Source organism: Python bivittatus, unplaced genomic scaffold (genome assembly GCF_059951505.1).
Source record: "Python bivittatus isolate LINGU-HERP-01145 unplaced genomic scaffold, Pbiv_v1 ctg000850_np1212, whole genome shotgun sequence".
NCBI classification, from domain to species: Eukaryota; Metazoa; Chordata; class Lepidosauria; order Squamata; family Pythonidae; genus Python; species Python bivittatus.
The window spans coordinates 6,464,853-6,477,767 of NW_028277112.1; the positions used below are offsets into that span (position 1 = coordinate 6,464,853).

Consider the following 12,915-nt stretch of genomic DNA (forward strand, 5'->3'; position numbering starts at 1 on the left):
TTATATCCTACCTTTCATTCAAAAGTAAAAGGTAACGTACAAAGGACTCACTTTTGTTTTTCTCCTATGACACTAACTGAGGTAGGTTGGACTAAGAGAGAGTAACTGGCCCAAAGTCTCCCTACTCCTAGTCCAACACCTTAAGTTTCTGGGGTGTATGCTTATTGCCCTGAACCAGCGTGGCTTAGCTAGAGATACTTAAACAGCCAGAAAGATAAGTTGACCAGATTTTCTGGGGTGTTACAGCTTTGTCCCACTCCTAGGGTGATAGTTCCCTGGCTGTCAGAAAGAACAAGAGTCTCGATGAAGGACAACAGTATTCTGAAATAAAGTGTTCCCACAGGACAGACACAGTCTACAACTTCTTATACCAAGAATTCTCCTCCAGGGAACAGAGTAATGACTCCACTTTCATGCATTCCTCAGTTCCAGCACAAACTGCCCAGAGATATCTACAGTCAATATCTCGCCTTCTCAGCAAGGTGAACAAGAAGGTGAACAATTGCTAGTGACATGTCTTATTGCTCTCTTGTTTTAATGAGGTTGCATCCTCAAGTTAGTATAGGAGTACAAGAGACAATGAGCACAGAAAATCAATTCAGAGTGACGAATCCTCAGTGGTAATCACCCATTCACATCCTCCCTCTACTTAGTGTTCAAACTCCTGTGGTGTCATTGGAGGGCCAGGCCACCAGTAGCCCTGCCCTTGGACCATTACACTATAGAACCAGGATGGGCAAGGCACCACTGATGTCTGAGTAGACCTGCATTAGATCCTCTTACATGAAGAGTGTCCTTGCTCCTCCCTATTCTAAGTGTTCTTATTATACTGAAATCCAGAGCTTATGTGTATCTCCTTATTGGGATTATGGATTTCATCCCCTTTTCCAGCTGTCATTTAGGCATCACTCACACCAGCAAGACATAGCTCATTTTAATAGTAACTTCCATTTACAGATTACACTGAAAATTATATTATCCTGAATTTCTTGCCTAGTTGTACCCACTCAAGAATGATTAAAATAACAAAGGCTATAAAGGAATTTACTCCAGATACAGGTATAGGAAGGAATGATAGCCAGTCAAGCACTCTACCCATCGAGATGAGAGTTCATTAAAAAGTATTGGAAATTAGAGAATTCAGTGGAAGAAAAACACTTCTCTGTTTGTCAGATTCTCAACATCTTTTATTTCCTTGAAAATCTAGGCTTCTTCCCAGAGATCCCTCCTTCCTGAATTCTTGATTGGCTCCAGTCCTTCTTTTGCTTGATCTGGGTTTTCTTTGGTGATTGGACCAGGCGTCCCACTTTCAGCCATCAGGCTTGGTTCAAAAGAGCCCCATTTACTATTTGATTGTGACATTTTGTTATTGTAGGAATTGTAGGAACAGAGTGTGCCATCCCTTTTTACTACAATTTGTTTATGGCCTGTAGCATTATCTCTTTCCCTCCTTCCATATTATCAAGTGCTTGGCACAAGCAGTAGAAGTTCAGAGAGGAGGAATAAACAGTAGTTCTGACCCTCCTAACAAATGTACAGTTGCAACTTTTGCAAAAGCTGGAGTACAATATGCATATCAGGAAGGGAAAAGGATTCATGACATTGCTTTTTTTGCTATAAATAAGCAAATCCTAAAACCATTTCAGTATTAAATGTAGAAACAATACTTACAGTTCTGTTTAAAAATGAGTAGAGTTTGGTCAAGCCTTTAGGAACAGGTCCCATCTCAACAGGCTGGTGCCAAAGTTGTGAAAGTCACCTGCCATCTAGATAAGCTGATGGATTGTGCTGAGGAGGGGGCAGCAGTCACGGTCTATGTTGGCAGCAGTGTCACTGGGTAATGTAGTCAGTCAGTCAGTCCTGGAAGCCAGATTTAGACTGCTAGGTAACAGATTAAAGTCTAGGACTCCTAAAGTGGTATTCTTAAAAATTCTACCTGTTCTACCTGCAGGTCAGCTAGACAGGCAGAACCCACAGGACTCAATGTGTGGATGAGTCGGTGTTGCCCAGCAGAGAAGCATAGATCTGTTAGGCACAGGGAAACTTCTGGAGCAAACTGAAGTGGTGTGGAGTCTTATACAGGATGAAATAATAAATTAATAATCATAATAAATAATAAACATATAGATGTACTTGAATAATATTTGCATTAGATAAGAATATATAGAATTGTAATTGTTTACTGTTGTAATGACATATTAACATGTTTTTTTCTTTGTTATATTTCTTTCACTTTTTTGTTAAAGCACTTTCTGTGTGTGTTTTTCTTTCTTCTTCTCAATAATAAAAATAAATAAAATAATAAAATGGGGCAGAGTGGCTTTTAAACTAATCCCTAGGAGAAAGACAGCAAGTCTCAGGCAGCATCTAGTTTGGTAGGTTATTGATGTCTCAAAAAAAAAAAAAATCCTCTAACAGATTACCAAAATATCAGGTTTTTATACTGCATCTGCCCAGTGTGGGCTATTTAGATGGGCTGCTGAGGTGTCCCCTTGCCCAGAGACAAGTTCACAAAAGGCTTCCAGGTTCTGATTGTCTTTAAAAAATGTGCTATCACGGCGTCTTACACTCAAAGTGATCAGCACTGATGAGTTTGTAATCCAGTCAACCTCAACATGATACCTATATGCTTATTGCACCTCTATAATGGAAGTATCCCTAGACGCAACATTAGCATTAAACCTGAGCAAAAGGTCACATTTGCAAATGGAGGGGGAGAATAAGGAATGACTGATTCCTGGCAAGCGTTATCCTATAGTAATCTTATATCCTTCCAGTGTGGCTGCTGCATTGGATTTTCCTCCTTCGTAATTCTGGATTGAGATGGACTTGGCCTGTTGCAGTAGGACTGTTCTTCAGTGCGTAGATTGGTCTGCAGATTCTACATCTGGAATCTGCTATACATTTGTATTGGGAAGAAAACATTTGGTACATGAAGTGCTTCTAGCTTCTGTTCATGGGCATAATAGTTTGCGCCTAGGCTTTGTTACTCTTCTACAAACCTTAAAATGAGTAGCAAACATGAAACACTTTTATGATGTACAGCAGGTTTGTTGAGAGAGAGAGGAGGAAAAGAAGAAGAAGAGGGAGAGGGAATGGAAGAGGAAGAAAAGAAGCAAAAATCAAGAAAGAAGGATTAGCAAAACTGAAGAAAGAATGGTGTTTGTGCTTTTCATTGATAAAAGAAATAGTGTGTGCTAAAAAAAAAAAGCATAGTAAAGGAGAACCAAAATGATTTATGAAAAAAAAAATACCATATTTGGATTTTTAGCCTAGAAAAAGACACTTGGAAGCACTTTATACAATTACACACGATGCTGAGAAACCAGACACAAATTTTTCTCCTTCCTCAATACAAGAAGTTGGTCTCATTATGAATTCAGAACAAATAAAAGGAAATGCATCATACATGGCACATAGTTAAAATAAATATAGATTATAATGATAAATTTAAATAGCTTTAAAAGGGGATTAGACAGGTTAATGAAAGATATGTCTGGCAGTGATCATTAGCACATAATGCCTCCAAGATCAGATGCAGCGCAATGTGAATACTGGTGGAGAAACAGCCATGCAAGGAAACTACATTGTCTTCTAAGTCCAAGATCCTGGAGTTCATAATCCCCACCAGTTCATACTCCAGGTCTTCCTTATATTCTCAGTTAGTTAGAGTAGGAAAACTGCTATTTTTGTCCATGGTTTAAAATTACATTCAGAAGATTCAGCAAAATGCATGGAGAAGTATATCATTTTAATTCTAATGAATTCAGGTTACTTTTATGAATATCCTTTGCCTGCTTAAGGAGCAGAAGTAATATTCTCCTTTAAAGTGACTTAAAATATCATAACAGACTTTACTTATGCATACTTTATCCTACATTCTTATTGAATATTGACATCCTTACAGAAACTACTTGCAAACTGTTTTATGCTGATGGGTTTCCATTAAAAAATACACTAACAGCACTGACGTATTTTGAAGCATATGCCAGCAGCTATTATATAGTAAGCCTTTATTGATTGGTGCTGACTGGAGCTAGCTTTGAACCAGCAATTTTTGGGAAGTGAAAAGCTTTATCTCTTGTTACTAGTCCCTCGAGCCACCAATTTGTAAGAGCAGGAATCTCCTATGACAGCTTTAAGGTAAATTTAATCAATAGGCGATCTTAGATCTCATTATTTTAGGAGGTAATACTTAACTGTTGAATGGATGCCATTTACAGCTGGTTAGGATTTTCTTTAGTTGATTCATGAGATTTCCATATTACATTCCATCATTTAAGTTTTGTAGAAGGATAGTATATGCCATGCTCACTTCTATACATCATGAAGATGTTGGATATATTAAATAATATTAAGCAGCTTTCCAGAACAGTTCCACTGACTTCTTAGGTCACAGGTTGCTTAAACTTCTCTTCTTTTTAATTAGATTTCTTTAAAAAAATACAAAATGAAATGCTGTTTTCCATATTAATTGGGTTGATTGATAACTTTGATCTTTGTGCATGGCTGATTACTTGATCCCCCATCTCTTGAATTAACATACAGATGGGAACTGAGCTATCTTCAATTGTCTTTGGATGTTGCAACACAGTTTCTGGCAGTTTAACTGTATCAGAATACAGACATAGTCTATATAACAATAGGCACTTAAAGAGTTTTGTTTTAATCAAATGTTTGAAAATAACAGCTGCTGCACCAGCATTTAGGGTCAGATCTAAGAGAACTTCTAAACAATGAACCTTGTCATCCAATGGAAGGTGGATGGAATTTGACTTCTAGGGACTTCATGGTCACATCCATCTTATTTTGGCAATATCATAGAAGTGACTTGCTGCTGCATTCTTCTAGGATTTTTTCAATATTCCAGGAAAGCCTACATCCCTAGAATCTCTGGTGGCCTCCCATGCAAGTACTAACTGCGTCTGACATTGAGTAGTTTCTGAGTCCTGCTGTCTACCTGCTGAGCGCTGAGACACACTCTCTCTCCTCCTCCAGCACAATTCTTTGGAAATCCATCATTGCAAAGCAGTTTCTCTGCCTACCGCAGTTAAATCAGAAAGATACACATAATTAATGGAATCAAAAGTTCCTGAATGTCCCCAAGGAATGGACAAAGGGGCACTGCACCAGCTAACCCAGGCCTGCCCAACTCATAGAGGGGAAAGTGCCAGATTGGTAAGCATGATTGCAGGCCACAGAAGAATACGTGGCACACCAATCAGCTGTTGACAGCACAGTGGCAGCATTGGAGCTGGCAGCGTCCGTGAAGCTTGGAGGCGCTCGGCAGTGTGCCTTTTGGGACAGAAGTGGCTGTGAAAACTCTGGTGGCGGATCCTTCCTGGTGGCAGCAGTGGAATGATTGTTTTTCAACAAATGCCGGCAGGCCGCACAAGGCTGCTAAGTGGGCTGTGTGCCATCTGCATGTTCTGCAGGCCTGCTCTGACCTCTTCAGCAGTTTGGCAAACAAGGGGAGCTTAAAAACGGGACTATAATGTTTAGGACCTAAAGGGTACAATTTCTCATCACAGGCTTTTTAGACAAAATATTTTCCATTCACTGTGCAAGCATTGCTAAATATCTAGACCAGGATTCCAATATTCTCACATTTTATCTAACATTTTGGACTCATTATGGAATAACTGGTGCAGTATAATTTAAAATTACAGAAAAAGATGGATGGATGGATGGATGGATGGATGGATGGATGGATGGATGGACGGACAGACAGATGTGATGTATGATGAAAGTGATTCTAGGAAAAATCTTGTCTCATACATGATTAATTGAGTAATGAAACTTTGCCAGCAATATTGTTACATTGCCAGTTAAAGCAATAATTCCTCCCCCTACTTTTTTTTAAAACTGATATAAAACTGATGTTTTGTTTTTTTAAACTGGTATGGCTGATTGTATTTGGGTGAACAGAGCATGTTTTGTGTTCAGGTAAAAGCTTTGGCAATTCTCAACTACGTGAGAGAAAGCGATCCATGCCTATTTCTGATCTCTCTCAGTTTTGCCCATATTTATTCATCAGTTTAATCTATTTCTCCATTAATCTGTGATATATTTTTTTTAGTACCCAAAGCTTTGTCTATATTTTAAAAGATTTTTTGCCTAAAATGTGTGATTCCAAAAGTTCTTTTTTAAAATGTGTTTAATCTATATACATAGCCTCTTATAGCCTAGATTACAAAATTCCGGTATTTGTGGAGCTGCATTCTGACATATATATGGCTGTAAAGCTGGTTGGTTGGTATCAAGCCTTACCAGCCACTTACAGCTAAACAAGCAGGAATCTCACAGTGTCTTCCCAATTGTGGTCACTAAACGAGGACTACCTTTATATTCCTGCAGGAGCTCATGGTAGTATACTTTACACTCAGAGAGGTTATAACTGGACCAAAGTCACAGAAAGAGATTCCAAGTGAGATGACTTTAGCCCAGGCCTGGTCAACATAAATCTTGTGAGCCTCATGTAGCCCACCCAGCAACTTTGTGTAGCTCACTGGCATTTTTTTTTTAAAAAAACCCCTCAATAAATTCACTGCTGCCAAGTGTTGGCACTGCCAGGAAGGATCTGCCACTGCCTGACAGACGTGCTACCGAATCCCTCCAGGCCTCACCTACATCACCAGCTCCAGTGCTGCTGCTGCTCCGCTAGCCATCAAACAGCTAATCAGCGCACCAGGTATTCCTTTGCGGCCCATGGGTATTTTAATTTATCAATTGGCCATTTTTCCTCTACTAGTTGTGCAAGTCTACTTTAGCCTATTTGTTCTCAGGTCTAGCTGACACCTTAACCATTGCGCAGTAAAGATGTAGTGTGAAAGGAGGCAGTTTATTTAGCTCTGCTTTTAGAATAACTTTGCTTGCATTTCTTGTTTTTCCATCCAATAACTTTAATGAGTGAGAATTAAAGATGCTTTTTTTCCCCTGCAGCTGATTTAGCCAATTTGATGGACACAACCTATGAAAAAAAACTACCGGTCAGCTCTTTAACTTTATCTCGGGTAAGAACATGACATTCAATGTGGATCAAGCAAAATTAATCCAGATAAATCATCATCTTGATATTTTTAACTAGTATTTTAGTTGAATTGCTAAATGCATGTAATTGCTTTCTATGCATTATCATTTCATTAATACAGAGATAGCTATTTAAGACCTTGAGAAAACTATTTATCTACATTGACTTGGTATGACTTGTCTTCTTTGTAATCTCTGTTGTCTCATATATTGCAGAGATGGCCTTCCTTGGATGCGCAGTAATGCTTTATAGAGCAAGCTCCATTTCCTCATTCTCTAAAGCCTATCAATAGGATTATTGTGCAAAGCACTGCCAGTGTATAAGGGTCACATCCATCAAGGCAATTCCTAAATTGATTTGTTCCTAAAGGATAAACTTGTGGAAAAATAAGTCTTATTGGCCCAAAGGTGATATGTAATTATGAATTATTTGTGTAGTATTTAGTATGGTGACAGCATGAGCAGTTATGGGTGTGCCACATTATGCCCATATAACACTTCTCCTACATGAACTGCACTGGTTATCAGTAGGCTTCTGGGTGCAGTTCAAGGTACCAGTTGTCATTTACAAAGCTCTACTTGGCATGGGGCCAAGTTATTTGAGTGACTGTCTCCTAATGATTCTGCTTGTTCCATAAGTTTGGAAGGAGTTGGTGTACTTCCATCAAGCAATGTCATCTGAGACCCAGGAGGCATGCTTTATATAGAATGGTGTCTGACCTCTGGAGCATTATCCATTTAGAGATTCAAATAGTCTTGACCCTGCTTTCCTTTAAATGTGCCTTGAAAACATGGCTCTGTCCCCAGGCTTTAGGATATAGGCTTCCTATGTGAGGGACATTGTAGGTTTTTAATGTTTCACTGGTATAACATCTTCTTTTTCTATTTATGCTAGTTGCTCTATATTTTTGTTTTTAATTATGTACACTACCCAGAATTGTCGACAAGTAGGGCAACCTCAGAAATATGAATTATAAATAAATAAAAAATAAATGGATACTAGTTAAATAATATTGTGACTATACAGAATCTTTTGTTGTGCTTTTGATACTGCTTTTCAGTTTCAGCCTCTGGCAGGTTACAGCTGTGTGGAATATCCTGTGGTAGTTCCTCTCAATCTAATGTCCACAGATGGTTTGGGACTACAACTCCCAGAATTTCCATCCAGTATGGGTACCATGTTGGAAAGGCTGTCTGAAGTGTCTTGTAAAATAGAGCTGTTCAGGCTTTGAAAATAATTACCTTATTTAATGAGGTGTCCCTAATTCAAATTTAGAATTAATTAAGACTAGCCATCTTCATTGGTAAAGTATCATGGCTTTGAGTGCTGTCCTCCTCACTTAATTGCAGCCTTCCCCACCTGGGTGCTCTCCAGAAATGTGAATTTCACTTCCAGCATTCTTCAGCCACTAGGGGTATTGCTGAGAATTCTGGAAGTTGAAGGTTTATCAGGGGTTCTATTTCTTCAAGAATGTCATCATATATGATATTCAAATGGCATTGCAGTCATAATAGGAGAGGCTATGTCTGGTACAGATTTAAAGGTTCATATCTTTATATATGTTGTCTTATATATAGTTTTGTAAAGATAATTGTCCCAGGAGAAAATTATTAATACTTATAATTCCATCATTATGGATGATGGTTTCCAGTGGGACCATATACATTTTGCATTAAAAAAACAAGATATATGCCAAGGTAATAGCTTTGTTTTGAAAAGCTGAGTTGTATAAATTACATACATTCTGAAAAATATCTCATTTTGTTTCTATAATTTACTTTACTCCTTGGGAAAAGTCAGTGCAAGTTATGCAACAAGTCCCATCTTTCATTTACATCCTTTCTTCTGTCTCCTGAGATTTTGCTACCAGTTTCTCACATTTTTAAAGTCTGTCTTTTTAGCCCAGATTTTTTTTTAAAAAAGACAGCAGAATTAATGAATATAGAATCATCCTCTATTCCAATTCCAATTAAATTATTTGGGTGTCATATTTATGTAGGCAAAAGAGTCAAGCTGCATACTAGAAGATACCAGCAAAAGTAAAAACATTTTTTTTTTCCAAGTGAAGGCATTTTCATGAGCAGCACAATAACATCTGACTATCTTCAATGTAGTGGAATGATTACTGACTGCCGCGGACAAGAACCTCAGAAAACCATCTGCGAGAGGAAATAGAATAAAAAGTTCCGAAAACTGGCACAGAAGTATTTTATTGTGCACCAACTTGTTCCATTTATTGTTTGCCTCTAGATAAGCCAGTCCTAAATCCACAGTTCCTGGATGTTCCTGAATTTTGTTCCTAATAATACTATCATTTAATAATGTATTAATAATAAGGATGATAATGATGGTAATAATAATAATCACCATATATACTTGAAAGGAACATGATCCTGATTTTAAGATTATTTCTTCATCATAAGAAAGAAGATTAAACATAAAAAATAATCTGCCCTCATTACCATAATTCAGTGAACTTCCTTTTAAACATAAATTGTTTGGGAAAAATACATAGTCTTCCTTTCAGGTAAAGATAACAGTTGCTAATCAAGTAAAAATGCTATATTAATTTTATCTGTATGCCAAGTTAAAGTGATTCTTTGTATATTACAGTTATGATTGACCATGCTATGTTCAGCCATATTTGGGAGACTGTTGATGATTACCTGGAAGGGTCATCTCTAAACTACTTTTTCCCTTAGTTTATAGATAACATTTCTTCACGTGAGCATGTGGATCAAACTGAATATTATCTATACAAGTAAGCAATCCTTTTAATTTTATCACAAAATCATATATTTTCATTGCACAGTTGGTTTTCAGCTCTTGGTTACAATTAGTTAAATCAAACATTGCTTGAAAATCAACTCCTGGATATCAGCCTGGATATCATTGATGTCCGGAGACCCACAATGCACTCATCAACTGTCTGTTAGAAAGCATAATTTTGTTCCAGTAAAAACATAAAATCATGGAAATAATCTTCTCATTGTGGTGATTTCAGAATGAGATAATGGCAGTGGTTCTCTCTTAAGCAACACTGAGCCTAGGAGGCATTTAAAGAACCATGACTGTAGTGGAAACCAAGTATTCATGCCCCAGAGTAATGCTGGATCTCAATGCTTATCACATTGGTAGAACTTCCTGTCACCACCCTCTGGATATGGCAAGAAAAAAATTTGACTGGCTACCAAGGCCAGCTGAGATATATCGACTGTTGTTAGTAACAGGAGTCTGTCTAGAGTGTCATATTCCTTGAGCTGTTTGTTCCAATCTTTAGGCTCATTTATTGCTAAATGTATATGTGGCATATTTGCCAAATGTGGAGTAACTGATGTTGCAGTTTGATGTGATAAGGTTGAGCATGAATGTGGCAAGTATTAAGAGAGCCAGTGTGACATATGTTTAAGGTATTGGACTAAATATGGGGAGACCCAAGTTCAGATCTACTCTTATCCATAGATGCTCATTAGATATGTATTTTTCAGGGCTTATAAGCTGCTCCAGTCGAAACAACTCTGAGCATCATACATCCCAATACTTTTTTCTTTCTCCCTGTCTCTTATTTTAATAGATTTTAAAAATGCAACCAAGAAAACAGAGAAGTAAAAGAAATAAGGGAGCAAAAAAAAAAAATTATAAGCTGTATAAAAATGAATAAGAATGTTAAAATAATATTAGATTAGTACTGCATATAAAGGTGAACATATATCAATTTAGCACTTTAAACCATTATTAAAATCAAACCATCAAATCAAGAATAAGTAATTAGCAAAATCAGCCAATGAAATAAGAATCATCAGTCAGAAAAAACAAGAGTTTCTATCTAATCTGGGAAAGCTTATCTTTATTAGAACAAATCAGGCAAAATCTAATATTTTAAGAGCCTTATGTTAAAAGAAATCCCAATTTCAGATGTTGTACAATGTGCAGAATTATAGTGCATAAATGGTTTTCAGGTTAAATTTAATTCAATGTCAGCCTTGTTTAAAAATACAATGTATTTTTAAAATATATTGATGTGTATCTCATAGCTTAGTCTGCCATTCTTCTAAAGAAGGAATTATATGTAATTTCCAGTAAGAAGCATGAAAAATCCCAGCAGCTGTTATCATATGCAAAGCCCACCCTATAAGGCTTAGTGATGCTTAAGAACAGCTGGCAAAAAAGAAAAGTTGATACATGTTTCATTCCAAGTCGGATCGTCTTCCAGAATTGTTGAGCTTTATGACATTGCCACCAAATGTACAAAAAGGATCCAGCATGGTTATTGCATTTCCAGTAGCTTTTGAATATGAATACCGGTAGTTCTCAGCTTATATCCATTCATTCAGCGACTGTTCAAAGTTACGGTGGTGTTGAAAACATTGCCCCAGTAAGTTGCCCTTGCCACTTTTTCTCCTGAGGAGCTTGCTATGGAGTCCCATGGATCTCATACTCTGTAGCACCCTCACACTCAGTAGTGCGCACCTACTCACGGCATGCCCTTACCCTCTCGCAGCCTCTGGCAGCCCTCCCATAGCCTTGGCTGCCTCACCCAAGGCCTCTGCCAGTCTGCCCACACTAGTGCCCCTGCGTGGCACCCCCCACATGCTCCTTACCTGGGACTCCCACCACTACCTGCTTAACGACCTGCACAGTCCTGGGGTTACAATGGCAACGAGGACTGCCGGGATTGCCATCACTAAGCAATGCGGTCACGTGACGTTGCGCTTTACGGCCATCACTTAGCGATGGCAATCCTGGTCCCAATTGCCGTGGTAACCCAAGGACTACCTGTAATCTATTTGGTAAGTAGCAGTGGTATATTATACCAAGGAAAAAAATTGTACCAATTTTCTCTGAGTTTAATATTCACAGTAAATGTGATATTTATCTTCCATTGATATTGTTGCATATCACTTTTCCTGTTTAAATTCTGTATCCATTTAATCATACAATCTTTGGCTTGTCCAGTTTCTGAATCTTATTTCAGTAACAACTTATAAATAAGTCTCAACAAGTATTTTGAATTTTGTGTCATAAGCTTTTCAAATTTGGTAAAGTCCCTTGTTTTTTGTAATTCCTTTTGAACTATATTACTTATTTGAAGATACTGGAGCCAGTGATGTGTTTCTGACCATTTTAAGGAAAAAATGTCAAAAGATTTCACCTTTCCTTTGTTTGGTTAAAGGTTAAATCTTATTGCCTACACAGTATATGAATTATTATCTCTTCACTGATCAAATTCTTTTCTGCATCTGCTTTCATTAAAATAAGTATCTAATATTGAATCAAGGGATGATTAGTTTGGACTAATTCATAGACTGGACACTTCTGTTTATATTTAACCAAAAAGCTTTCTGGGAGTCCTGTTCCTTCAATAGAGGTAACCCAGCTGTAATAAGACAAAGTCCAGTCCGTAATCAAAGTCAGGCAACTGGCTTGATAAAATATTTTAAGATTTGATATGGCCAATCTGCCTCGTTCTTTCATGTAGTACAAAATGAAAAAAAGTGTAATTTTTGGCCGTTTGTCTGTCTAAATGAAGTTTGTTATTTTTGTTTGCCACTCATTCAATATCTTTTCCTCATTTCTTATTGGAATCATTTGAAGTAAAAAAATGATCCTTGGTAGGATATTCATTTTTATTGTTGATATTCTTCCTAACCAGGAGATGTTTAACTTTTCCATCTTGAGAAAATTGGCCATTATATTTTTTTGAATCTGTGAATAGGTATTCTTGAATAAAACTTTATTATATTTTGTTAAGTAAATTCCCAGGTAATTAATTGATTTAGCAGTGATATTTAACCCTGCTATTTGTTGCAAATAATGATTTTCCTTTTCAGATAAATTCCGTGTAATCATTTACCCTTGTTAATCCAATATCCTAATATATCAAA

General features: G+C 37.3%; 1 protein-coding gene across 1 annotated transcript in view; it reads left to right on the forward strand.

Moving 5' to 3' along the window:
- MRPS27 (mitochondrial ribosomal protein S27) overlaps nucleotides 1-12,915 on the forward strand; it is a 57,045-nt gene that overhangs the window by 5,345 nt on the left and 38,785 nt on the right. Inside the window, exons 3-4 of the mRNA XM_007422570.4 lie at nucleotides 6,943-7,013; nucleotides 9,733-9,791. Of these exons, the coding sequence (XP_007422632.1) occupies nucleotides 6,943-7,013; nucleotides 9,733-9,791 (130 nt within the window). The remainder of the gene's footprint in view (nucleotides 1-6,942; nucleotides 7,014-9,732; nucleotides 9,792-12,915) is intronic.